A 27,019-nucleotide genomic window follows, 5' to 3' on the forward strand; every position below is an offset into this window, starting at 1 on the left:
AATTATTGTAATTTGCGTAACAAAAGCAAGTTATGATTGTTTAAATAAAAATTATGATTGATTATTTTTAAAATTTAGATTTCAATAATAAAGGAATTTTCACATGAACACCAAAAATAATTTTTGTAATTCACATAATTAAAGTTGTGTTACTCAAATAAAAATTGTGATTGAGATTTATTATTTTCAAAACTTATTTATCAATTATAAGAAAAAATTTATGTAAAAAGTTATGATTTTTTATTCAATTTTTTAATTTATAAATAAAAGTAGTAATAAAAAAATAAATCTAGACCTGTTATTTTTATTTTAAACAAAGAGCAATTTACTTATTTAACCTAAACTCGTTAATACAAAAGATGTATTTAGAGATTTCAAAAAAATTATGATATTTTGAAGGATCTGATTATCATTTATATATTTCAATGATATCATTTTCCCTTAGTTAATTGTAATTTAACCTAAAAAGAAATATGATTAAACTTTTTTTTTTGAGCAACACAAAGAAATATGATTAAACTTAAACATGATTTTTAAATCACTATTGGCAATTTTTTATGCTATTATTGATATTATGGATTATCTATGTTTATTACTATTATGCCCACTCAAACACCTCAGCACAACCCATCGCTTTTATTATGTTTAGATTGGAGGGGCAAAGAAGATAAGGTGTTTTTTTTTTTGTGAGGGGGGGGGGGTGTATTCAGAGTTTATCATCTTTAAGAGTTTGTTTATTACTGTTTTATTTATTTATATTACTTTGATAATTTGATTAGTTTCGCGTTAATGATATACTTATGAATGATTTATAGTGTTATACTAAAATTCCATTTGGTTATTTTTTTGCCCAAAAAAAAAATCATTTGATTTGTAATTTTTTTAATGAGACGCCGCTTCAAGTTTAAAGGGGGCTATGGTCGACGCACAAGAAGTGTCAAAATCATGAGTGTCAATTCTCACATCCCATCACTTCTTTTATTTTAATAATGAATAAATAAGTATATTTTAATTGAAATTTAGGTCCAACAATATTATAATTTTTAAATTTTTTTATTATATAAATTATTTTATTAACTTCTAAAACCACAATCTAACTCTTACTGTTGACATAAATTAATTTTGATCTTTAATTAATAAAAAATGATAAACAAAATATAAATAATTATAGAAAATGATAAAAAATATCTTGTCATTTTCTATCATTTTTAGATCTTTTATTTTTATTTTTTGTTCTTTTCTATCATTTTTCTTGTCAATTAAATGTTAGAGTTAACTTTTATTAATAGTGAGGGTTAAATTGCACTCTTTTTAAAGTTGAGAGAATAATTTATATAGTAAATAAGTTGAGATCTATGGTGATTATTGATCTAAAATTTAGGGAATAATTTACTCATTAACCCTTTAACAATTAAAAGTTTACTGGATTAGTATTACCTAATGATAAATAAATGGGATAATGACATATAAGTGTTATTGAAATATAGGCGATATAGAGTATTTACATAACTCACATCAAATTAGCTAATCATACTGTAATTTTCAGGGACTTTTCTTTTTTAATGTTAGATTTTCTATTCAAATTAATATACTAAACCTCTAAAAATTAGCTTTTACTGATGGATTTATAATTATTATTAATTATAATCAAAGAGACAGAGTACTGACATACAACTCTCATAAAATGAGCTAATTGTACCCTAGTTTTTAGGGATTTTTCTCTTTTGATAACATTTTTTCTTTCTAAATTATCATACTAACCCTCTAACTAATAGTTGTTACTGATGAATTTGTAGTAATCATTAGTTATAATCTAATTTATTACTCATTATACTAACCCTTTAAATTAAGAATCTCACTTTCTAAATTGTTGAACTTGTAATTATCATTAGTAATACTATAAACCAGTCACGGGGCTCCATTGTAATTTCAAATTATAGATAATATGATAATTTGATTAACACCTAAGGGATAAATGAAACACTTGGTCTGTCAAGATTGTAGCAATCATCAATTTAATCCCTCAAATTTAATTTTTATCAATTTAACCTTTAAAATTTTTTTCAATTATCGATTTAGTCTTTATTGTTTAAAGAAAAAGTAATATTGTTAAAATTTATTAATATAAATAGGGAAATATTGATGCCATATAGATTAATAAAGAGAAACATGGCTATTTATGTAAACATACTAAAAAATTTTAAAAAATAAAAGAACAAAATGCACTTCAAAGGATTAATTAGATTGATAAAAATTAAATTAATTTGTAAGCTAATTTGTTCTCATTTAATTACATATAAATGTCAATTCATTAATATACTTTACACATTAGATTAATTTAAAAGTTAATTTATGTTTTAAAACTTCAAAACTAACATGATAATTAAAAAAACAGTTGGAATCAAATTAATAAAAATTAAACTTGAAAAACTAAATTGATAATTAAAACAAAGAGAACTGAAAGATTCATTACAAGTAGGACTTATATGCCAATCCCCTGTTGCATTGGCTCTCATATCGTACATCATTATACCAAAATTAATTAATGAATAATACAAACACAGCCTCGTGGCCAAATGGAAAAATAACAGGGAGGGAAACAGGGGAATGCTTTATCTGCTCGAGGGGACATGGCACTGATGGCAGGGGCACTGATCTGTGCTGTAGAAACACGATTGAGGAATGCTCCATTTGCCACAAACATCGTACCACCATGCCCCAGGTCTCAAAAAACTTCTCCAAAAATTTGTATGAATTTTATGACTAAACCGCACAACTCAAATAAAATTTGAATAATTATCTCTCGGTGCTTAGATCAAATTAGTAAGGCAATTGATCTAGCTTAACTAGAGATTTTGAATTTAATCACTAAATATGCAATAGCAATTAAATTCTCAGTAAAATACTTGTCCCTAAAAAATTGTCTGCAAATCATTAACCGGATTAATTTAAACCAAAGACTTGGAATGCCAAAGCTTACCCAAATAAAAAAAAAAAAAAAGCACCATCTCAATTCAATATTCATTTTGTGAAAGTAAGAAATCCGATACAATAGGTATCAATTCTGCATTTATTAAATGAGTACCGGTTTTGAGAGCAACCTTTCAACAAGTCTGATTTATCTAACACCCCAAACATCCGGCAGAAAAGAACTACCTAAACAAATTTTCATGCATTAAATAACGAAGATTGAGGAGGACAAGTTGTTGACTATATATATATATATATATGTGCTGATTTTCACATCCATCAAGTTGCACAACTAGTTTTATGAAATATGAAATAAAAAAAAATATTTACTCAGTAACCCTATCCACGTTTAGACATATCTTTGTTAAGGTCCGCACTCAAAAAGAAGAGCCAAAAAAGCACAAGATGAGAGCATGCCAAAATATTTGTTAATACATGAGCCTTTGAGTGTATATGATACGATATACTATTTCTCAGACCTCACCCACCATTGAATTTTTTTCTTTTTTTCAAAAAGAAAAAAGGTACCAATCAACTCTATATTCAAGCCTACTACTACTGATCCGTTTTAGACAGGTTAAAAGGGTAAAACCAAATATGCGACACCTGTGGTTTTGCCAAGAGACTACACGGAGAGTGAGGACAAAAGGAAAAGGAAAAGGTAAAAAAAATTTTTTGGGGGGGGGGGGTGGTGGAGAAATAAATGAAACCTATCAATCAATTTATAGAGATACAACCACCTTATACCTGAATGATGCATTCAACAAGCCTAAAATTCACCTATGCTAAGGCTTAACTTCACCCATGCTTAAAAGAGTTCGAGCCGACTCAATTGCTTTCTCACCCCCAAGGTCCGAGGCATCTTCAGTTAATTCTTCTTCTGAATCCACCGACAACTGAGCAGAACTTTGTTGGTTTTGCTGCAAATCGGTACTCTTGAGGAGCAAATTGTTTGATGAGATAGAGGCAGTTGCAGCCATGAGAGCAGCGGTTGGTGGGCCATGTCTTTTCTTGGGCACAGGCATGTCATGGTCATGTGCTCCTTTATATGTAATGATGATAGCATTAGGATCATCTACTGCAGTCTCAACTTGCTTACGGACAGGGCATCCAGCAGATGTGCATCTATAGTAATTTCTGAAAATTTAAGAAGTTAACGGAAGAAAGAAGATTGAAGGTCCAATTTAAGAGAAAAGAAAGAAAGGGGGGTTGGGGATTTTGAAGGCAACGAAACAAATAAAGAAATAAGAGCATTTATTGCTCAAAGAAAACATCAGTTTAGATCATTGTTGCTTCATCACTTAGCCTATTCCTCCTCTCATGACAACTAGGTAGCAGCTCCACTCAGCATAGCAGAAAGTAATGGACAACACCACCAACAACACAACTTTGACTCCAGAAGATAAGAAATATTGTATCTCCCTCTGTTAAAAGGGATGAAACTCTCATTATTCTGACTATAGGATCCAAATAATCATTGAAAAGGTGGGAAAACATGACCTGAGCATGCAGAAAAGCGTATAAAAATAATTGATACTTAGCAGCCAGGTTGCTTTGTTTAATGCAAGGCCAAGTAAGTTCCACACTCCAAACTGCATAAACCAGCTGATACCTAACACAGCTGCCTAGTGGAAAAGCATCCACGAGCCACAAGGATGATGCTATCATCACCTCTCGTTGCATCCATAAGAGGCACAGAAATATGCATCTAAATACAACACATATGGGCTTATTTGGCACACAGAAAGTTGGAGAAGGAAATGGCGAGGGAGTAGAAGATGGATGAAAAATGATACTTGTGCCTTTACAGTCACTTTCGATAACTGATAATAGGAGTATAATAGACATTAAATATTTTGTGTTTTATATATTGAAGATGAAATATATTCCCTCGAGATACCAGACAGACCCATATTGCCTGAAATTCCAAAGAACGTTGTAATCACTAATCAGTGTTGTCAATGCCCCAATGGTGGTCAACGGTCATCATGGCATCGCTGGTGTCCTTTCCTTTGGTGTAGCACCCATAATGGAGGGATATAGAAATTAAATGTAGGACATAACTTTTGCAATTAAAAAAAAAAAATCAATGGGCTTCCCAAATTGAGGGTATTGCGTGGAATCTCTTTCTCAGCATGACTGTTTAAACTTAATCAACTCAGCCAGAGGAGGGTTGTATCAGGCCTTCAACAGCCAGTATAAAACTCCATTGAATCTCACATGAATATGGACAATAGACATTTTTCTGTTGATGCTAGATAAAGCACAATGACATCATGCAATCTAGATAACTGACCCCGTCTAATAAAATAAAACTTGTTGTCTTTATTCCCAATTGACGAATATACTATGAGAGCTGTCATAAAAGCAATCCAGAACACAGAATATTAACAAGGCTTGACAGTTAAGAACCTAGGACCTAGCTCGCTCAGTCAAAAGGCTGCTGCAAAGAAAACGATACTGGTGCTTCAAAGCACTGGCTTAAGGTTCCCAACCCACCTCCCACATAACATTACATATACCAAAAGGAAAAAAATTACCAAAATATAAGAATAAATACACTATGTTAAAAGTCAGTCAAAGAGACGACCACTGGTTTGACATTCACAAAGATGTTTGCAAGTATCTGTCTTTCTTCAAACTATTTAAACGCATATAAATGCATCATGTTCATCTAACTTTATCTTTGATATAAAAAGTTATTTTAAACACCATTAGATTAAGCAAAATTGAAGTTTCATCATCTTGGTTCATATACATTAATTAGTGATATCAAAGGTATCAAAACCACAAAATATGTGAAAGAAGAAAATAAAGACATAACAGAAAAGCAAAAACACATCGGCATGCACCTGGGATGAGAATTTCCCCTGACCATTTTCTGTCCATACTTGCGCCATCGATATCCATCACCTGATATCTCAACATCCCCTGCTGCATGTACAACAAACTTGGATTTCTTTCCAGGTTCCACGTGCAAGTCCAAGTCTGTTAAGTCACCATTCTTCACTCTGGTTACCAGATTACAGAAGGCCATTAAATCAAATGCTAGTAAACCTTTCACAATGAGATTTGAAAAAGAACTTATTGTCTAACTTTTTACTTCCAAAGAAATTTATTTGATGTGCAAACTTGCCTTCTTTTCAGCTCTGGTTCATCAATATGCTCCACCTTCAAAATAATTTTACCATTCTCGCTAAGACCAGATGAATTTTGCCGTTTCTTATCAGCATTGCATGGTAAATCTTGTAGAGGTTCTTTCGTAGAAGAAGACGGATCTGCATCTTTGAGCACTCCAATGGGCTGTTCTGGAAGATTGGCTTCTACAGTAGGTTCATCAGATGGCATGAACTTAATTTCCCCAGTGGTGTTAGTCTTCCTTAGCGGTTCATGGCTGTGTTGACCTTTATAAATAATCTCTATCATAAGCCCTGAATGATTGCAAAATTCAATCTTCTTCACACAACACCCTGAATGAGTACACCTGTAATAGCTTCGAGAACCAGTTGGACTCTTAACTTGCTTCTGACCATACTTCCGCCAGTTGTATCCATCAGATGCAGAAGTCCTTGCAACAGTAACAGCAGATAAAGCTTTACCACCAGAAGAATTTTTCTTGCCCGCTCCCAGCACGTGCACATTATTAACGCTCTGAGGAGATAGTCTTTGTTCTGGTACAGTTGAACTAGGAACAGATGATAAAGATTGTGTAGCAGAAGATGGTGATAGTGCAGACAATGGAGTTGCACATACAGTCACCTCACAACGATCTTCTGTCTGATTCTGAGCTCCCTGGAATGTTTCTCTTACAACAATTTCCTTGTTTGAAGGTCCATTTGGCTCCTGAGAGAGGTTGTTAATTCATAAAATGGCCTATTTTAGAGCTCAAGAAACCATATATAAGTAAATTAGATGGACGTGCTTTATAATGATGTAAACTGAATACAGTAGGTTAGAAATAGATCATCAGGAAGTAACCAAATGACTAATTGCTCATACGCTTTGGCTTTCCAACAGTGAAAATTTACAACGAATATAAGAAAGCTACTTTCAGTGATCACAATTTTAATTTCTCATTGGATATGTAAACCATTTCAACACACGATGACCATAAGGTGACCAGTATATCAGAATTAGATGCCAAATTTAAAGTTCAAAATAGTGTTGTGTAAGTCGTAAACACCGGGAGCTGGCTAAAAAAAAAGTCATAGACCCCAGGAAGGAGAAGCGTTGACAACAAGCCAAAATTTGACGACCACCAAAAAGATTTTACAACAAAGATGCTCTAACCTTACTTTCAGCTCTGGCATCAATCCGCGTAGTAGAGATTGCCTGCAAATCTGTGGCACCAACCAACATTTAATGACCTTAAAAAAAAAAAAAAGACATGAAAGCGAAAAAAAGAACAACGTGAGGACGCCGGTTAAAACTAAAGCTTACCAGCACTCTGACTGGACACCACCGATTCAACCGAAGAGGCCACGACTAGGGTTTCTGAAGTAGATTCTCGCGGCTCTGCGGCCTCATCCGGAGGCTTACAATTCCGTAACTCGATAGACGGTTCTTTACAGACTCGTTTCCGGTGCTTTTCCTCCTTACCGTCGTCGTCGTCGTCGTCATGGTGTCCTTCATTTTTATCCTGACCCTCTCGTTTATCCTCTGGTTCTACAGGACGATCAGCGGTTCGAATTGGAGGCGGGCGAAGAGCGTGGTGCTCAGGCATGGCCGCATAGGGGATGGTTCGGAAGAGGGAGGAAAGCCTTTTTATAGGGTCCGATGTGTGACTGTGAAGCGGCATGGTGGAAGCGACGAGAGACCAAGGTTGGTCTCTGTGGAATGTGACTCTATTGTGTCTTTGACTGCCATTGACTCTCTCACAGAGCTCTCTTGAATAGTTGAATCGAACCCAAGGTAACGGTCGCCGTCAATTTGGGAGTTACGCTTAACGGGAAGACAGGACACGCTTGTGTCGTCGTTGCTTGTTGCCGTGAGTTGACGGATCTTTGATTCAGTCCCAGGCGTGTTTGGGAATTGGGATGGTGTTTTTTTATTTAAAAAAAAAAAATTATTGTTGGACCAATTTATAGAAGTCGTTGGGATGAAATGGAATGAGTAACACTTTCTTTATTTGGGCCAATGAATGAAGACAAGTCTAGCGACGAGGGTTTTTGGCAAGGTGATTCATTATCGTTGCCTCCCAGCTGTCTCTCTGCTGCACTTTTTTTTTTTTTTTTCCCAAGTGACTCTGTGATCCCTACAGCCCTAGGAGAAGCCGCTTGAGTAGGATCGTCACATATTTTTCCGATTTTACATATAACTTATTTTTAATATATTTTATAAAAAATAAAAAAATTCAAATTTATTAGTTCTACCTAAAAAAAAATTTGACAAGTTTTTTACTTTCTTTCTATTAAATATATATACACTTTAATAACATATTTTCTATTATCAATATTTAATGAGTAAAAAAATTATAATAAAATTCAACAATATATTCTCTTCATTTTTATTTGTATAGTACTTTTTAAAAGTTTTTAATCCATAATATAAGACACTTTGTAATAATTAGATAATTTTTTTAATTTTATATTTTCTTGATTAAGATAAATATATTTAATATAGTTGTATTGTAATTTAAAATTAAAGATAAAAATGAAAGAATGTTTTATTTTTTTGTGATGTTAAGAAAAAAAAATTAATTTATTTTTAAATATATGAAATGATTGAAAATGAGATTGGATGAATAACTTATAAATATGATTAAACAATTATTCTTTCCCTACCTTGTAAAATATGGTCAGAGCGAGTGGTACGGTCATTGCCTCTAATCACACCGTGGAGACTTAAAAAAAATTAGTTAAGACTGTTTACTTTATCGATTTCTCCACAGTGAACTTAGGTAATTTCTTCTCATTTTAGGAAGTTCGTTCCAAAAATTTATTTGTCGACGGCCTATTCAAGTTACTTTTAAAACAATTTTTGTTTCTTTGAATAACTTTCAATTATTTTCTAATGGTAAAAGCTTATAATGATTGCTCTCCAAACAATTTTGAGTTTATTAAACTAACTTTTTTAAAATATATCTATACAAGCATTGATTTCATTGTAATGACCTAATATTTAAGAGAAAGCTAGCATTTCTAAGTTTTTTAAAAATTTTGCTCCTAATTTAGTCTTTTAATGCACAAACAAGGGAGACATACATACACGAACTTATGCATATGTATAATAATAATAATAATAAGCTCCACCGCATTAAGTTAAATCAGTTATATAGATTACACAATATTATTATATTTTGTTGTCAACCAAACTTTTAAAAAACATATATGCAAATGTGTCAATGTCATACTTAAGCTTGAATACTCTTAAGGAAGGCAATGCTATTGCAACATTCTATTGTTAGCATGGCAGAGAGTATAAGATGGCAAAACTGAAGTTTTTGTATGAGCAAGTAAAAAATGGCTGCCATCAAGCAATACTGAGGTGATGCAAACCACAATTCAGATAATAGAAAAACTGAGCGAAAAATGAATGAATTGATTGAATTCATTAGCTGTGCAAGTGGGGTACATATAAAGAGAAATACAGAATCTATTAAAACAGTATTACGTAAATACAGTAACAGAAATATACAAGATAAAATATTATAATATCCTAACAGTAAGATACATGCAATATAAGTACTAACTCAAACTACGTAAACTAGGCTATGTACTGGCCTTTAGTGACTTCTTTAACAGCCCCCTTCAAACGAGAAGGTGGATGAGTAACCCTAAGTTTGTCTCATAAGTAGATGAAGGATGAAGCTCCCAGAGGCTTAGTCAAGAGATCCACAGTTTGTTCAGCAGAAGGGACATAACCAATCTCAAGAGTATGATTAAGGACTTGATCACGAACGAAGTGAACGTCAATTTTGATATGTTTAGTGCGTGCATGAGCTACAAGGTTCTCTGCAAGTGCAGTAGCACTTAAGCTATCACACCAAACAATGGGAGCTCGTGGAACTAGTGCTTTGAGTTCAGATAATAACACCATTAGCCATTTGATCTCTGTGGTAATGTTAGCTAAAGCTTTATACTTTAACTCAATGCTAGAGCAGGCAACTATGCTTTGCTTCTTAGAAGACTAAGACACTAAGGCTCTTCTAATATACACGAGATAGCCTGAAACGAACCTATGATCCATAGGACAGGCAGCCCAATTTGCATCTAAGTAAGTTGAGACTTCTGAACGCCTAATAGGACAAATCTTGAGGCCCACCGATACAGTGCCTTTCAAGTAAAGGAAGATATGCTTGACGGCTTGCCAATGTGCTGTTGTTGATTTGGCAAAGAATTGGCTTAATTGATTGACTGAGTATGCGATATCCGGTTTGGTGTTAGTTAGATATTGTAAAGCTCTGATTGCTTGTTGAAACTTGGTTGGCTTATGTAAAGGGTCACCGACGCTAGCTGAAAGGAGCTTACCAGCTGCCATGGGAGTAGAACATGGTGCGGCGTAGAGCATGTTGAAGTGTTGAAACAATTCAGTCGTGTACTTGGCTTGGTTTAAGTAGAACCCAATAGGATCATGATGAATCTCAAAACCCAAAAAGTAGTAAAGATCACCAAGATCTCTGAGTGAAAAAATAACATTTAGTTTAGCAGTGAATGAAGCCAAGTGTATAGAATTGTTACCAATAAGGAGTATGTCATCTACATATATGAGAAGTATGATGATAAACCTGTCACTATGCAGAATAAATAAAGAGTGATTACTCTATGTGTTGAAGAAACCCCAACTGAGTAGTATATTCTAAAGTCACGCAAACCAAGCTCGTGGAGCTTGTCGAAGACCATATAAAGCCTTACATAATTTGCAAACAAAGTAAAGACGTGCAGAGTCAACAAATCCCTCGGGTTGTCTCATGAACACATCTTCCATGATATAATCATTCAAGAAGGCATTATTAATATCAAGTTTTTTAACAGGCCAGTTGATGGATGCTGCAAATGCAAGAACAACATGAATGGTGGTGATCTTAGCTATAGGACAGAAAGTTGATCCAAAATTGACTCCAGCATCTTGTTGAAACCCCCTGGCAACAAGTCTTACCTTGGGTCGATTAATAGAACCATATGTTTTGTACTTCATTTTGAAAACCCAACGACAGTCAACAACTTTAGTATCGGACGGTGGTGGAACTAACTCCTGAGTATTGTTTCGAATCAAAGCATCATACTCCATTTGCATAGCATGAGTCCATCTGGTAGATTTAAGAGCCTGTGAGATAGTAGCTGGTTCAATATCATCAATAATTTTTGCAACAACAGAGCCCACGAAAGGATAACAAGGCTTAAAGATTCCTTTCTTAAATTGTGTTGTCATGGGATGACCCAAAGGTGATGGTGTAGAGTTGTTAGACTCAGAAGATAGATCTGAGGTGGAGGACGAGCTCAAATTAAAAGTTGGATTTATACTTATAAGAGGGATGGGCTTGTCTTGAGTTGGCCTAATGGGGCTGTCGCGATCATTATGTGGAGCAGAAGAATTTGATGCAGATGGTGAGTCAAAAGGATCAAGTTGCCCAGTGTTAATAAGTGACGGAACATATTTGAGGTAGAACGGAAACATAATAGTTGTAGTTTCTTGCTGTCGAACAACAGGTTGAGCCACATAAAGAAAACCTATAGAGAAAGGAAAATCACATTCATTGAATGCCACATGACAAGAAATAAACACCCTTCCATTCAAGTTGAGACATTTAAATCCTTTATGTTGCTCGCTATATCTAAGTAGAACACATTTTTTTGAGCAAAATTAAAATTTGTGTTGGTTATATGGTCTCAAGCAAGGATAACATGCACACCCAAAAGTTTTGAGTCTACTATAATCAGGCTCTTTGTTGAAAAGTTTATGATATAGAGATTTCCCTGTAAGTATAGGAGTAGGAGTTAGATTAATAAGGCATACAGCAGTGTGAAAAAATTCCCACCAATATCAAAGAGGCATTTGAGCTTGTGCTAGCATGGTCAAGCCCAATTCAATAATGTGTCTATGTTTATGTTCAGCTCTACCATTCTGAACAGAGGTGTATGGGCAAGATATCCTGGCTTGAATTCCACAATAAGTGAGAAAACTTGTAAGACTTTAAATTTCTCCTCTACTATCACTCTGTAGGACTTTAATTTTTGTTTTAAATAAGTTCTCAACGAAGTTCTTAAATTGAATAAAAGCAACTTTGAATTCACTTTTGCATTTTAAAGGATATATCCATGTGTACCAAATATAGTCATCAACTAAATGCACATAATATTTAAACCCATTAATTAAAACAATGGGAGACAGTCCCCTAAACAACTGTGTGTATTAATTCAAGAGGAGAATTTGAGTGCGAAGTAGAAGTATCAAAAGGAAGATTGTACATCTTTCTAAATTTGCAAGCCTCACAAAAGAAGGATATATCATTACTAGAAACTTCAAAATTATAGGAACGCAAAATTTGAGACAAAATACTAAAGGATGGATGGCCTAAACAACAATGCCATGCCTTAAGTTCATCACTGAAAAGCTTATTTTTCTAAGAGATAGAATAACAAACTAAAGTATTATTTGATGCTAAATTTAAAGTTTTAAACATCCCATTTTCTTCACGCTTCCCTTAGTGGAGGACTGCGCCTGTCTTCGCATCTTTCACACAACAAAACTTGGAGTAAAACTCAACAAAAGCATTATTATCATCAATCATTCTGCCAACAATAATTAAGTTCTTATCAATATCAGGAGAGTGCAAAATGCCATTAAGTTGTAAACTTTGTCCATCAGAAATATGTAATTTATTATTTCCAATATGTTTGATACGAAGTGGATATCCGTCACTAATGTATAAGCTACCCTTACCTGCATAGTGAGTAGCATCGTCAAGCTAATTCACATCATTCGTAACATGAGCTGTGGAACCACTATTGGAGTACCAATTAGGGTCATTAACTGTGTCTGCTGTAGCAACAAAGGCAGAGTGATGGTATCATCAGTCATTCTACCAACACTTATTAAGTTCTTATCAATATCAAGAGAGTGCAAAATGCCATTAAGTTATAAACATTGTCCATCAGAAATATATAATTTATTATTTCCAATGTGTTTGATGCGAAGTGGATATCCGTCACAACATATAAGCCAACCTTACCTACATAGCTAGCAACGAACTTTGTTTGTTCCTCTACTAAAGGTTCCTCGACCTTGTGAGTGACATCCTCGACCATGAGAATTAGAGAAGTTGTTATGCTGGGGATGCGAATTAGTGGCAAGATTGACTGTATGAGAACTTTAAATTGCTCAGATTTTAAAGCTGTTTGAGACGAGTCTCAAATGTAAGAAGAGCGGCTTGAAGCTTGACTCATGTTAAGTCGATCTTGTCAAGTAATTGACAGACAATTGGGTTGTATTCACCATCCAAACCTGCAAGTATGTGTGAGACTGAATCGGAAGTAGAGATGGGATTATCGACCAGAGATAGGTTGTCGGAAATATTTTTCATCTTGAACAAGTACTCATCCATTTTGAGTAACCCCTTTCGTTAAAGCTTACCATGAAGAAGTGTGACTCTAGCACGTGATTGAGATCCCACCAACACCTTGATTTCACGCCACAGCTCTGCAAACGTTTTGCACTCCATGAATTGAGAGGCAATATCTGGTTGCATTGTAGTGAAAAACCAACCTATCAATAGTTGGTCTGCTAAAATCCATTCATCATAATTTAAATTGTCTTTGAGCATGTTACCATTATTGACGTAAATCGGTGGATAAGGTTTGGTGCCGTTGATGAACCCATTGAGATGGTGGCCATGAATGATAGACAACATAATGGTTTTCCAAAGTATGAAATTTTGTCTGTCTAGCTTGACAGAGCCATTGGAAGGAGACAACAGGAAAGTGGCTTTAAGAATTAGAGAACCTGTTGCAGTGTAATCAAATGAGGGAGACGTGGTGGATGATGACGAGAAGCTCATTGCGGCAAATGCCGTGAGTAGGCTTTGATACCAAATAAAAAAACTGAGTGAAAAATGAATGAACCGATTGAATTCATTAGCTACACAGGTGGGGTACATATATAGAGAAATACAGAATCTGTTGAAACAGTATTGTGTAAATACAGTAACAGAAATATACAAGATAAAATATTATAATATCCTAATGGTAAGATACATGAAACAGGAGTACTAACTCGGACTACGTAAATTAGGCTCTACACTAAGCTTTAGTGACTTCTTTAACACAAACATGCACTCAACCATCTAGAACATGATTAGCCATGTCAAGAGCTCCAGATGTAGATTTGGGTTGTAGACAAGATATTTACTCCTATCACAGTACATGATATTTTTTTTAAAGACTCTACTTAATATAAAATACAAGGTGTCGGACATGTTTTGTATTTTTTTCAAATACACCCTTATCTCATTGGATATTATAAAATATCTTAGGTATTTCAAAAAGAGTTATTATAAATTAATATTAATTATCATAACCCTCTGCTTAAAAATATTTACTTAACCTCTTTATTGTTCATAACGGGCTTTTAGTTGTGATTAAAATGATTTTATTGCCTGATGTTTTAAGGCCTTTGCTTATAAAAAGGTCATCTTGCTATAGGTTCTAATAAAAAAAAGCCTTTAAGCTTCAAGCTTTCTCTCCTCTTCTGCCATACAATTTCATATACGATGTTGCCTAAGTTTATCTTATAAGCTTTTGTTGTTTTGTGTCCCTGCCTTTCACAGGAAAAATCTACTTCATCTTGAAGAGTTGCTATCTTGTGACGGAATAACTATTAAAGACAATGTCTTCAGGTACAACTCAGACTATATTATTGTTCATGTTTTATGCAAGTGTTTTCATCATATTTTATCATATTCCACGTAATTGATCAATAAGAATTTTTTAAATAAATCAAATATTATATTTATTCTACTCAATATTATAGTTGAAAAGATATAAACTTTTTTAGAAGATTAAGATGTTAACCTTTTTTTTTGGAAAAAAGAGCTAACTAACAATAACTTAGTGTGTGTTTGATTTTCAGCTTGCCAAAAGTCCATTTCATAAAAGTCAGTTTAGTGAAAATCAATTATTGTGATGAAATTTGTATTTGGATATATTTTTTCACAAGTTAGTTTGATACACTAAAAGTTATTTTGATTATGATAGTAAAATGTGCTTTTTAACGTACAATTGTAAAAAAGGATATTAATTTATGATAATTTGTAATTTTTATTATACAAATGTAATATATTTGAAATATTTAAAAAATGTGATAAAGATTTTAAGTAACATAAAATTTGATTTATAATGCTAAAAACTTTATCTCTAGTTATTTGTACTTTTTCAATTTGTAGTTTTAAAAATCATGATAAAGATTTGTAATTTTTATTATACATTAATGCTAAAAATTAGCATGATTAATTATTCAATTTGTAATGTTAAAAACTTGATACCTAATTACTATTATTGAAATGATAATTATATTTTTAATGAATTAACTTTTTTAAATAAAAGAATAAGATATTAAACTCAGAGTAGTATGGTCAAATAATATTCTACTTTTTAAATTTACTTTTTAAAAGTTTCAAATAGTTATATTTCTTAAATTTACTTTCAATCACTATTTACATGTGTTTTTGGAATATACTTTCGTGTAAAATATCTTACCCAAATAACTTTTAACTTTTTAAAATTAAAATTTTATTTTATTTAATGTGAAACGTAGGCAAACCAAGGGGCCTTTATATTATAATCCAAATTGAATATTATTCATGACTGATAGATAAGATATTACACTATGACTATTGCATGATGGATGGATTATTATCAAGGAAAATGACAATCTAGTCCCCTTAAAATGTCATAACTTTATTAAAGTCTTTAGAGACTTTTATATCAATAAATTTTAAATTAAAAAAATTATTTTATCCTTATTAATAAGTTATAATTTTTTTATTCAATTTTTATAAATTTTTCAACAAAATTTGTTATTTCTTAAACAAAAGCTATATCTAGAGTTTATTTTTTTAAAAACTTATTTTTCACTGATAAAAATTATATTTAACAAGTTGTGATTTATTGTCCAACTCTTACAATTCATAAAATAAAAATTATTGTTCTTTAAGTAAAAATTATGATTAAAAATTATTATTTTTAATAAAAATAAAATAATCTTTTTATTTTTAAATTTATTGACATGAAAGTCCCTAAAAATTTTAGTAAAATCATGATATTTTAAGAAATTAAATTATAATTTATATAATTTGAGTCTATTTATTATTATTTTCTCTCATCACCATAGCCCTGAGGGGGGGAAGCAATCTTGATTTTAATTTTATATGCAATACTCTATCTAATTCTATTTATAAATCATTTACAATATTGTTATTAGAATTAAGAAAACTGTTAACTTTATTAACTCTATTTAAAAATTTAATAAATTTTTAATTTTATTTATATTAATATACACACTTTAAAAATAAGAATAAAAGAATAAAAATAAATATAATAATTATTGAGTTGTCTTGTAAATAATACTAAAATAAATATTCTTTCTCCGTGCAATATGAATAAGATTAGATGAGTGCTGAGAGCTTTACATGATATGGACTTGTTTTGTTTTAAAAAAACTTAAATTAATTGATTGGATCTTTTGACCGAAAAATAATTATTGGATCAATCTAATTTAATCATCATTAAGTCAAGTCAACCTAAATTTCAGACTAAACTCGTGCACAGTCTCAGGTTAAACCAGGCTTTATCTTCTTCCAGGGGGTTTGGACAATGGAAACAAGGAGCATGATTTCTCGCAGCAAAATTCCCATTCATAAAGAAATCACATTGAATTATTCAAATCCTTCAAAGTCAATCTTCTGATCGCACGTTTCTGCTGCCCAAAATAAAAATCACATGCTCCTGTGGCTTGGACGAAAAGACAAAGATTTGCGATTCAACAAATATAATATAATATTTGGATAGTAATTTTAAATATGAATAATTATAATTTATTCAAAATAATTTATGTTCAAGAGTTAGGCTGATTCATGCATGACAATATGTCTACGTTTAGTTACATTAAGATAAATGTAGATGGTTTTTTTTCATCTTTGTATGCGTTATAAAACTGTTACTAATTTGCTATATTTTATTGAAAAAATTATTATTTTGTCATATATGAATTTAAAACTTTTTCAAAATTATTTTATCTAATTAAAATTGCAGAGATCTCATGGACACTAGTGGAACACATCGGCATTCTCTGTTGGGGTATGATGGGTGGCCTAAATTAAACTAAAGAAATACTCATTTAATTTTCACAGTTTTAACTTAATTATAATTTAATTTTTAAATTTTAACTTGATATAATTTAATTCTTATAATTTTAATTTGGTTGTAATTTAATCTGTCAATTTTGATTTTTGTAATTCAGTTTTTATAATTTTAACCATTTAAGCAGGAGAACTTATATTTTAAAAAATAAAATTATAAAGATTAAAATTATTTTAAAATTTTAATATTTATATTCTTTATAAATATTAAAAATATTTTTTAATTTAAAATATTAATCTTAAACTTTTACATAATTTAATATTTATAATTTTATTTTTTAAAATATAAAATTAATATTTTAAATGATTAAAATTATGAATATTAAGTTGCAAATGTCAAAATTGGGGAATTTAATTAGAGTTATAATGATTTAAAATTTAAAAATTAAATTAAAATTAAATTAAAATTTTAAAAATCAAATAATTAATTTTTTTAAAATTAAATTATTTATGAGCAGTATATAAAATTGAACGAACCTGGACGCCAATCGAGAAAGTGAACTTGCTTCCGCAGATCATGTTATTTTTGATAAAAAATACCTAATGTTTTTAAATTAAAAAAACATAACTTTTGAACTTATATTTTGTTATAAGTTTTTATATTTTTTTTAGTATTCTAAATTCTTATATTTTTATTTTTTAATATTTTAAATTCTTAAATGAATAAAGTATAGAGATATTAAAAACATCCAAAATACTTAAAAATAAAAGTGTAAGAATTTAAAATATTAAAAAAAAATATATAAACTTATAATAAAATATGAATAAAATATAAGAATTAAAAATTATATTTTTTAAAATTTTTATTAGCACGAGCAATGCATTTAGAAGTGATTTTTTTTTTACATTTTTTAATACGAATATTTAATTTAAAAAGTTTGGGTCGCTCTCACTCAATTACATAAATCTCAAAACAATGAAGAATAAATAACTAAAAATCATCATCCACAATATGACAAAATTCAAATAAAAATTATTAACAAAGGTTAAGTTTAATAGTAGGGACGAGTCCATTGTAATGCGGGGGATAAAGGTTCGAATTTTTTTCTTCTTCTTCTTCTTTCTTTCTTTGTTTTTTTTTTTTTTTTGAGAGAAGCATATTTACCGCCTGACTACATGTGGAACAGAATTGGTTTTAACAAGAGGAGAAAAGTAAAAAAAAAATGAAAATTAAATAAGGGGGAAAAAAATCCAAAGTTCTCATCTTATTGATTTAAAAAAGATAAATCAAATCGGAGCGAAAATTTGTTCATGGAGCTAAAGCGCTCACCAATCAGTGAATGTGAATCAGTGGCGTCCCTGGTGGCCCAGTGCTCATCCACTTCCCCACACCACCATCTTCGGCAGTCAATAAACCCAGAAATGCTGTAATAATCATCTTATTTATATTTTATCTTTTTTAAATTCGAAACGGAAATGATTCCCAGACGCGTCTGCTTGGCGACAAGATGATGTTTCCCACTACGAATTGAAAAACCCTCTTTTCCTGATGGCCCTCGTCATTCAACAACCCTTACTTGAATCAGGTTTCCTCTCTCTCTTTTTTCTTTTGTTTTACTTTTGGGGAAAAAGATTCCCTGTGTGCATTTTGATTGTATTTGCTAATTATAATTTATGAAGAATGAATGTTGCAGACTCTGGATACTGTTGACCTGTTTGGAAAAAAAAAAAAAGTTTTCGTCTGAACTTCGGTCAGTGTTTAACCTGAGAAAATAGTGATAATTTACAGCGAATCTGTGGCTTTTATGCTTTGAGATTCGTGTAATGAATTATCTAGTGGATTGCATATGCTGGGAAGCCAGAATTGTTTATGGATTAAGATTTGAGACCATTTCTTTGTTGTTTCATCGCGAAAACGAGGGTCCCATGGAAATAATATGCAGATGCAGTACTCATTGTGTCATCCAAAACCTTCCAAACGACTTTGTGAAACTTAAACGACTTTATGCGGTGTTTTGACGATGAAAATAACATACTTTCTACTGTTGGGTTCAAATTTTGCTTTTCTTCTACATTAAACGAGTGATCTTGAATTTTCTCGTGCTGGTTTCTTTATCAGTTGGGTTTGGGAATTATAACATGCTTGAATTCGTCTGTACGCCACACTCCGACGAGGCAGTCTGGAAATTTTGGATTAAAGAAGATTTACTTGATCAAATTCAGTTCTTACCTCAGCAGCTCAATGCAAAGAGTCCTTCCTGTAGATCCGCCTTGGTGCATGGAAATTGCACGTGTTTCAGCCTTACCTAAACCTAATGTATTCAAATGTTTTAAACTTTTTATTTTCTGTGGCTGAATTGAATGTCTGTGGCTGTCTTTGTTGACTTCTTATCTTATTCATTAAAAAAGTTTCTTGTGCTAGTTGAAGACATAAATCATGTTTTCCAAAATTGTTCCTTTGCGCCTGCGGTATGGAAAAAAAGTTCTACCGATGGATATGTATGCTGAATTTTGCAAAACTACCCTTGAATCTTGGATTGTTCATACACTCCAGAGTAAAAGGCTGGACATCTCCTGGAAAGTGGGAATTACCATTATATGCTGGAAATTATGGGAGGTTCGAAACCATAGAATCTTTACTGCTGATCACTACTTTGTTGACTCATTCCTTGTACATGTTAGGATTTTGGTAGAGCACAAGTTTTTCCTACTTTTAAGCTTTTGATGTAATTGGCTTCTGCCTCTTGTTTCTGTACAGTTTTCTTAATGAATTTCCCTTTCACTAAAAAAAAAAAAAATGTTTCTTGTGCTCAAAGTATAACAGCCGTGTTCATTTCTTTATAACGGTGTTCTGAGGAGTTGTTTACTGTGTTTTTCCTGATAATTACTGATCCTTTCAGCAGAATCTATGGAGGACGATCTAATCATTCCTCCAACTTCTCTGTGGGGACAAGTTTGCTTGTTTAAAACCATGACTGTGGAAGCATGCAAGAAAAAGCCAATCTCCTACTGGATTCTTCTTGTTCTCAGCATCTTAGCGATGCTTGTAGCATTTCCTGCTTCCAGCCTTCTATCTCGTGTTTATTACTCGAATGGCGGCAAGAGCAAGTGGATCATTTCCTGGGTTGCTGTTGCAGGATGGCCCTTAACCGCTTTGATGTTGTTCCCTACATACTTTGCTTGCAAAACCTTCCCTACTCCTCTGAATTTCAAACTCACTCTGTCCTACATTTTTCTGGGATTCCTAAGCGCTGCTGATAACCTCATGTATGCTTATGCCTATGCTTACCTCCCTGCATCTACGGCTTCACTTGTGGCATCATCCTCCCTGGTGTTTTCTGCACTTTTTGGATATTTTATTGTGAAGAACAAGCTCAATGCCTCAATCATAAACGCCATTGTTGTGATAACTGCTGGAATGACCATCATAGCCTTGGATTCAAGTTCAGATAGATATGATAACATCACTGACAGCCAATACATCATGGGATACATATGGGACATTCTGGGATCTGCTCTTCATGGGCTCATTTTTGCGCTCTCAGAACTGGTCTTCATCAAGTTACTACAGAGAAGATCCTTCCATGTTGTGCTAGAGCAACAAGTCATGGTCTCTCTGTTTGCTTTTGTGTTTACCACTATTGGGGTCATAGTGAATGGTGATTTTCAAAAGATGGCAACAGAAGCAAGATCTTTTAAAGGCGGTCGAACCGCGTATTATCTGGTTCTCATTTGGAGTGCGATTACTTTTCAACTGGGAGTTCTGGGTGGTACTGCTGTGCTTTTCTTAGCTTCTACTGTGCTAGCTGGTGTGCTTAATGCTGTAAGAACACCCATCACAAGTATTGCTGCTGTTATACTGTTGCATGATCCAATGAGTGGTTTCAAGATCCTCTCTTTGGTCATCACCGTCTGGGGATTTGGCTCATATATATATGGCAATTCTATGCCTGAAAAATCATCATGACACGTTCCTAGATTTCACTCTCCTTAATTCGGCTGGCTTATGAGTAAATTCTGATCAGAAAAGTTCTATTTCTATAGAATAAGTCGTCAATATAAGAGACATGTAACCACTCTAAATGTAAGTTGAATCTGTTCAGTAATTCTTTCTTCATATGTCTCCTGAATTGATATTGTTCCGGCTCTGCGTATGGGGATGTAACACAAGGCGACTTCTTGATAAATTTGTAAATATCATGCAATTTATATGTATGTCTTCTTTTTTTTTTTTCTTTTTTTTCTTGAATGGTAGGCCATGGAAAGACCGTGCTGACTGACTTGTTGAGTCATGTCAGCGTTTAAAAAGTCCCTACAACCTAGGGGCGTAGTATCAAAAATAAGTACATTGAAATTATCAATAGAGGCTTCATGTGACAATCAATCAGCGCAAGTGTTTGCTTTTTTAAAAATGTGGTCGAAAGTGACAGTTCAATCTTGCAAAATAAGATCTCTAATATTGTTGATAGTGGTAGAGAGAGAGTGATTGGTAGAGAACTCATTGCGGATTAGTGATAGAGTTTCAGCAAAGTTAGAGTAGACATTAACTTTGTTACACTTTTCAACCCAGTAGATAGTAAGTCCTTCCAAGATGCTCATAAGTTCAACAGCTATGCTTGGGTGATATCCAAAATATTTGGAGAAGCCTTTAATCCAGTTGCCTTGATCGTTTCGTATGAGACTGTCATAAGAAGCCGTACTAATAGAATTAACGAGGCTATCAGTGTCTAGCCTAACCTATCCTTCTTTAGGAGAGAGCCATTTAGCTTTAATTCTATCTCCTTTTTGAGTGAGAAATTCAATTTTGGATTGGAGATATTGATTGTTGATAATATCCTGAATACTGGTGAAAGCAATGTCCCTATCTTGATTGTCTTCCTCAGAATAGGCACTTTTTGCATCTTTCTTTCCACATGTTCCAACACACATGACCAAAGAGTCTTTGCCAAGAAGCCTTCCTTGCTCAAGCGTTTCCCATATCATTTTCGGCATTCCAAATTATTCAATCCTGTAAAGGAAGAGAAAAGAAAGTGTTAATTTTGGATTGTTTTAATAATTTTAACCATACCTCTTTTAATGTCTTGCAATCTCTTAAAATCTGTATAGTTGAATCCAAGGAGTTGCAACTAAGGGGGCATATTTTGTAACAAGGATTGCTCCCATCCGAGCAAGTGAATTTAGGTTGTATGAGATCCCAAGCAGCTTTCCAGAGGAAAGTTTTGATCTTTTCATAAGTCGATCATTTCTAGATTTTGGATCAAATTTTAGAGTTGGTATTATTGCAATGATTTTCAATAGCCTTGTAAGTTGATTTGATAGAAAAACTACCATCATTAGAAGGCCTCCAACATATAGTATCATCATGAGCATTGAGATGGGAAGGTCTGACGGTAATGATTTGCTTGATGATATCATGGTGCAAATATCTATAAATTTGGGCCACCTTCCAGACACCTATACTAGTACAAAAGTTTGAGACTTTTGCATGTAGAATAGGATCTGAATTAGGAGATGCGTACTTTATAAGAGGTTCAGGAAGGGGACACCATTTGTCATACCAAAAGGATATTTGGTCTCCCTTTCCAACCTTCCAACTCACATGAAGATGAATTGGTCCCAGACTTTACATATACTAGACCACGTGTAAGAGCAAGAGCTAGTTTTGCAAATCATAGGAATGATAGGGTTATTGCATTTATATTTATCACGAAGAACACGAACCCATAAACAATTAGGTTTCGTAATGATACCCCAGCAAAGTTTCATAATATAGGCCTTGTTCTGACTTTTGAGCTTTTTAAAGTTAAGGCCTCTATGTTTGCTATCCTTAGTGATATAATTCCAAGATAAGAGATGAGGTTTTTTGGTACTATCGGTAGAATCCCAGAGGAAATTGCAGGAGTGAGCCTCCATATCATTTAGGACATTATCAAGTAAAAGCATGGTTTGCATAGCATAGTTGGGAATAGAGGATAGGACAGATTTTATAAGAACAGCCTTCCCAGCAGAGTTGAGATAATGCTTTTCCAATTTAAGAGCCAAGAGTTAATTTTATCGATCAGTGGGGGAAAGGTAAGCTTAGAAACTCTTTTATGGATAATAGGAATCCCTAAATATTTTCCAAGATTCTCAATTAGGGGAATTCCTATTTCATCGCTCATCTGGATGACTCTGTTGATATTAACACTCTTGGAGCAAAAAAGTTTGGATTTGGTGTTGTTAACTTTTTGCCCAGAAGCATTGCAGAAGTTAGAAAGATATTGTTGGATGATCCTAGCTTGACTGAGAGAAGATTTGCAAAAAGAATAAGTCGTCAACAAAACATAGATGAGAGATAGGAGGACCATTAGTTGTTAGGCTAATAGGTTTCCATTCTTTTTTATCAATGTTACTAAGTATGTTGTGACTTAATCGTTCAATGTAAAGAACAAAGAGATATGGTGAAAGAGAGTTTTCCTGTCTAATGCCACGAGTTGGTGTAAATTCATTTGTAGGTTCACCATTCCAAAGAACTTTCATGCTAGTAATAAAGATGGCTGCCATGATGAGTTTTCTGAAATTATCATTTATTCCAATAATACAAAAAGTATCGTCAATGAAATCCAAGAGAGTCTATCGAAAGCCTTTTCTAGGTTAATTTTGAGTGCCATGAAGCCCTTCTTCCCCTTTTATTTCTCATGGAGTGAAATTATCTTGTATGTCTTCTTTTGAGTATTATTTCTTTTTATATGAGAGGAATGAAGAACAGAGTTTCCCCAGGATTGAAAGTTGTCCCTCTTTTTTTATTCCTGGCAAAAAGTGATCCATTTTTTTAAATCCAAGTTGAATAGTTGATATATTTGCGTGTCCTTTTGGGTTCTCTGTTTGAATTATGAAAAGGGAACGAATATACATTTATTATGAATTTATTATTTAGGATCTGGAAATTTTAAAATTTAAAAAAAGGATAATGAATTTTGTTAGAATCTAATTTTATCTAATGTTATGTCTGGATATATATGGATTTAAATTTGGATTTCAGTCAAATTCATTATTTGTGTAATTAAAAATGTATGGATTTGATTACTCAAATCTGAATTCAAATTCTACTTTAATTTTTTTTAATTTGAAATAATATTTAAATTCTTATTATTTCAAATCCTAATTTAATTTTTTTTGTATTTTGACCCAAATTCATGGTGGCTTAATATAAATTAAAAATCCACGAATGCTTTGAAGTTCGGTTCGGTCCTAATAGAAATTTGTTGTTTGATCGTGGTTGTTGTCATTAGTCTAGTCCAATTAGAAGTCAACCCTTTGATCACGATCATCATCATCGGTTTGGTCTTGGTGAAAGTCGGTCGTCCGATGACAATCATCGTCGTCGGTCTGATCTTTGTAGAAGTCGACCGTCCTATCTCGTTCATCACCATCGGTCTAGTTTTGGTGAAAGTCAATTGTCTTGTCTTGTTTGTCACCGTCCATTTGGTCCTGGTGAAAGTCGGCCCTCTTGTCCATGTCATCATCGTCGGTTCAATTCGGGTGAAAGTTAGCTATTTGATCCCAACTATTACCAGTGCTACAATCCTATCAGCACTTACAATCCGGTCTTGGTCGAAGTTAGCTATTTGGGCTGTCGACTTTTACTAGGAACCAAGTGCCGACATCATCCAATTTTGTTTTAATTTTTGTTTACCAGAAGTTAATTTTAAATTAAAATATCAAAATTTAAAATTTAAAATTTTACTTTAAATCCAAACAAAGAATTTTAATATGATAATTTGAAATTTCTTATATCATTCAAACAAATAATTTAAAATTTATGAATTTCAAATATGAGATTTTAAATTTAAATTTTTAACTTAAATCTATCCATCTAAATACAACCTAAATAAATTTCTTTACTTAGTCATCTTCCATAGTTTTAATTACCTTTGGAATTTTTAGTACCCATATTCTACATTTTTAATATTAATCTTTAAAATTTTCGGTACTTAGTTTAACTTTTCAATAGTTATCTCGCATATTTTCAATACTTGTATTTCATATTTTTAATATTTATTTTTTATTCTTATCCAAACTGAAAATATGGGAATGAGTAATTAAAATATATAAGATGACTATTAAAAAAATTAAAAAAATAAATAGTAAAAATATTATATTGAAAATTTAAAAGATGAATATTGAAAATATGAAAGATAAGAATTAAAAAAATAATTCAGAAAAATTTTAATTCCAACCATGGACTGTGGCTTTTTCTCTGAATTTTCAAGTTTTTAGGGGTCCTTAAATGTCATTGTCTTCTTGTAAAAAATGTTCTTCCTTTAGAAGATTCAAATTCAATGTATGATCTTGACATTTCCCGGAGGATGATATTTATTGTGATTCTTCCCAGATTACGTGTGGAATCACTTCAGACATTCAATAGTATCCAAGTCGAATTTCCTAGACATGTCTAATAATTCTCAAACTGTCACGAGATCTTCTAGCTTCCTATGCCGCCTAGGAAGTCTATCGTACAATTAATCAATGCGTCTTCGTAAAACACTTCAAACTGTCACTCAGGTAATAATTTTACTGCAAGAAGAGTATCAAGTTAATAAATATTTAAAAATAATAATTTATTTTCATTTACAATTGCATAAAATAATGAAAAAATTTCAATTGCGAATCACATCAAATATAGCAATTCATTTCTTCCTTTACATTCACAAAAAAAAAAAAAACGCATATCAGTGCATTTCGAACGTGTTAAAAAACCAATGACCATAATTATGAGATCAACATGACAAATTTCAAATGTATACATATATTAACGGGAAAAAAAACAATTTAAAAGCACAGTGATACCATGGTGGGTTATTTGCATGTTAGTCGAAGATGCAACTTGCAAGTAGAGTTTCCAATAAAAATGTTAGGTCGCTAAAATTTTAGATTATTGAAATGAAACTATGTTAATTTTATCTGATGCAGAGAGCATTCTAGAAGGGGATAGAACACATTTTAGCTATCATTCTAAAAGAATACATATAAATAAATATGGTATCACATATTAATCCACAATCTTAAAGTATATATTTTTTCACTTATATACCTCTTCTCTAATTTAATTTTATTTTATGTGAAACTTCTCACTATACTAAATCAAATTCACTTACACTTAACATCTTAATAACTTCCTCTCAAATAAGGGTCTGTCATTGATTGCACAAACATACTCCTCCTATTTGTTGACACTTTGAAGAAGCTTGCTGAATAACTACATTTTATGAGTCTTTTCTACACTTATACACCTTTTTTTAAAATTAATATTATCTGATGTGAAATTTTTCTCTGCACTGAGCGAAGTTCAAAACTTCACATCCCAACAAATTTATATTCAACCAATAATTTAAGAAAATAAGATTCTCCAATTGTCTTCAACCAACCCTAAAACCTAAAGAGAAACATCAAGATTTGGCTGCACGTGAATTATGAATAATTGTGGGCACTATACAACGCGGGGCAGTCACGGCAAACTAGTCAACATTTTCTAGCCCAATGGATCTGAAATCTAATGCCTCATCAGGCAATTCAACAGTGGGCTGCAAATTTCCACGTCATACATATTAATACTATTTTTGTAGCCTAAGAAAGAAAAACAAATACTGCAACCTCATAAATTGTCCTTAGTTCACCTACTAATTAATCCTGTCTCACCCATGAATTTTCCTGTCAATAGTGAATCTGGCCACTCATTATAATTCCAACTTGGAGTTTGCAATGATCATGTTTCAC

The 27,019-nt window shown here is 32.4% G+C and overlaps 2 protein-coding genes across 9 annotated transcripts; one reads left to right on the forward strand and one right to left on the reverse strand.

Moving 5' to 3' along the window:
* Positions 1 to 3,378: 3,378 nt before the first annotated feature.
* Positions 3,379 to 7,861, reverse strand: LOC129320486 (probable WRKY transcription factor 32). Of its 2 annotated transcripts, none has more exons than XM_054965971.1 (5): positions 7,411 to 7,841; positions 7,261 to 7,310; positions 6,107 to 6,813; positions 5,823 to 5,981; positions 3,379 to 4,107 (listed from the first exon to the last, which is right to left on the reverse strand). In XM_054965971.1, exons 1-5 carry the CDS (start codon positions 7,766 to 7,768, stop codon positions 3,756 to 3,758), a joined length of 1,626 nt encoding a protein of 541 aa, XP_054821946.1. In that variant the 5' UTR covers positions 7,769 to 7,841; the 3' UTR covers positions 3,379 to 3,755. The 2 variants fall into 2 exon arrangements, with proteins under 2 accessions (XP_054821946.1, XP_054821947.1); XM_054965972.1 differs by having other exon boundaries at positions 3,964 to 4,394; positions 7,411 to 7,861.
* Positions 7,862 to 18,550: 10,689 nt separating this feature from the next.
* LOC129319439 (probable purine permease 5) lies at positions 18,551 to 21,478 on the forward strand. Of its 7 annotated transcripts, none has more exons than XM_054964508.1 (4): positions 18,551 to 18,849; positions 19,383 to 19,580; positions 19,673 to 19,880; positions 20,164 to 21,478. In XM_054964508.1, the coding sequence occupies exons 3-4, from the start codon at positions 19,862 to 19,864 to the stop codon at positions 21,228 to 21,230; spliced, it is 1,086 nt and encodes a 361-aa protein (XP_054820483.1). In that variant the 5' UTR covers positions 18,551 to 18,849; positions 19,383 to 19,580; positions 19,673 to 19,861; the 3' UTR covers positions 21,231 to 21,478. The 7 variants fall into 7 exon arrangements, with proteins under 7 accessions (XP_054820483.1, XP_054820481.1, XP_054820484.1 ...); XM_054964506.1 differs by having other exon boundaries at positions 19,686 to 19,880; XM_054964509.1 differs by having other exon boundaries at positions 19,686 to 19,880; positions 20,167 to 21,478.
* Positions 21,479 to 27,019: the final 5,541 nt, after the last annotated feature.

The sequence above is a fragment of the Prosopis cineraria genome, unplaced genomic scaffold, assembly GCF_029017545.1.
Source record: "Prosopis cineraria cultivar Desert tree isolate PC_DT_omini unplaced genomic scaffold, ASM2901754v1 PC9, whole genome shotgun sequence".
NCBI lineage: Eukaryota > Viridiplantae > Streptophyta > Magnoliopsida > Fabales > Fabaceae > Prosopis > Prosopis cineraria.

Excerpts from the sequence above, each read along its gene's own strand:
- LOC129319439 (XM_054964504.1), top strand. The coding sequence starts at position 18,813 with ATGGCCCTCGTCATTCAACAACCCTTACTTGAATCAG. Across the intron at positions 18,850-20,163 it reads ACAACCCTTACTTGAATCAG|CAGAATCTATGGAGGACGAT; the intron begins GTTTCCTCTCTC and ends TGATCCTTTCAG.
- LOC129320486 (XM_054965971.1), bottom strand. The coding sequence starts at position 7,768 with ATGCCGCTTCACAGTCACACATCGGACCCTATAAAAAGGCTTTCCTCC. Across the intron at positions 7,311-7,410 it reads GGTGTCCAGTCAGAGTGCTG|ATTTGCAGGCAATCTCTACT; the intron begins GTAAGCTTTAGT and ends TTGGTGCCACAG. Across the intron at positions 5,982-6,106 it reads GAACCAGAGCTGAAAAGAAG|AGTGAAGAATGGTGACTTAA; the intron begins GCAAGTTTGCAC and ends TCTGGTAACCAG.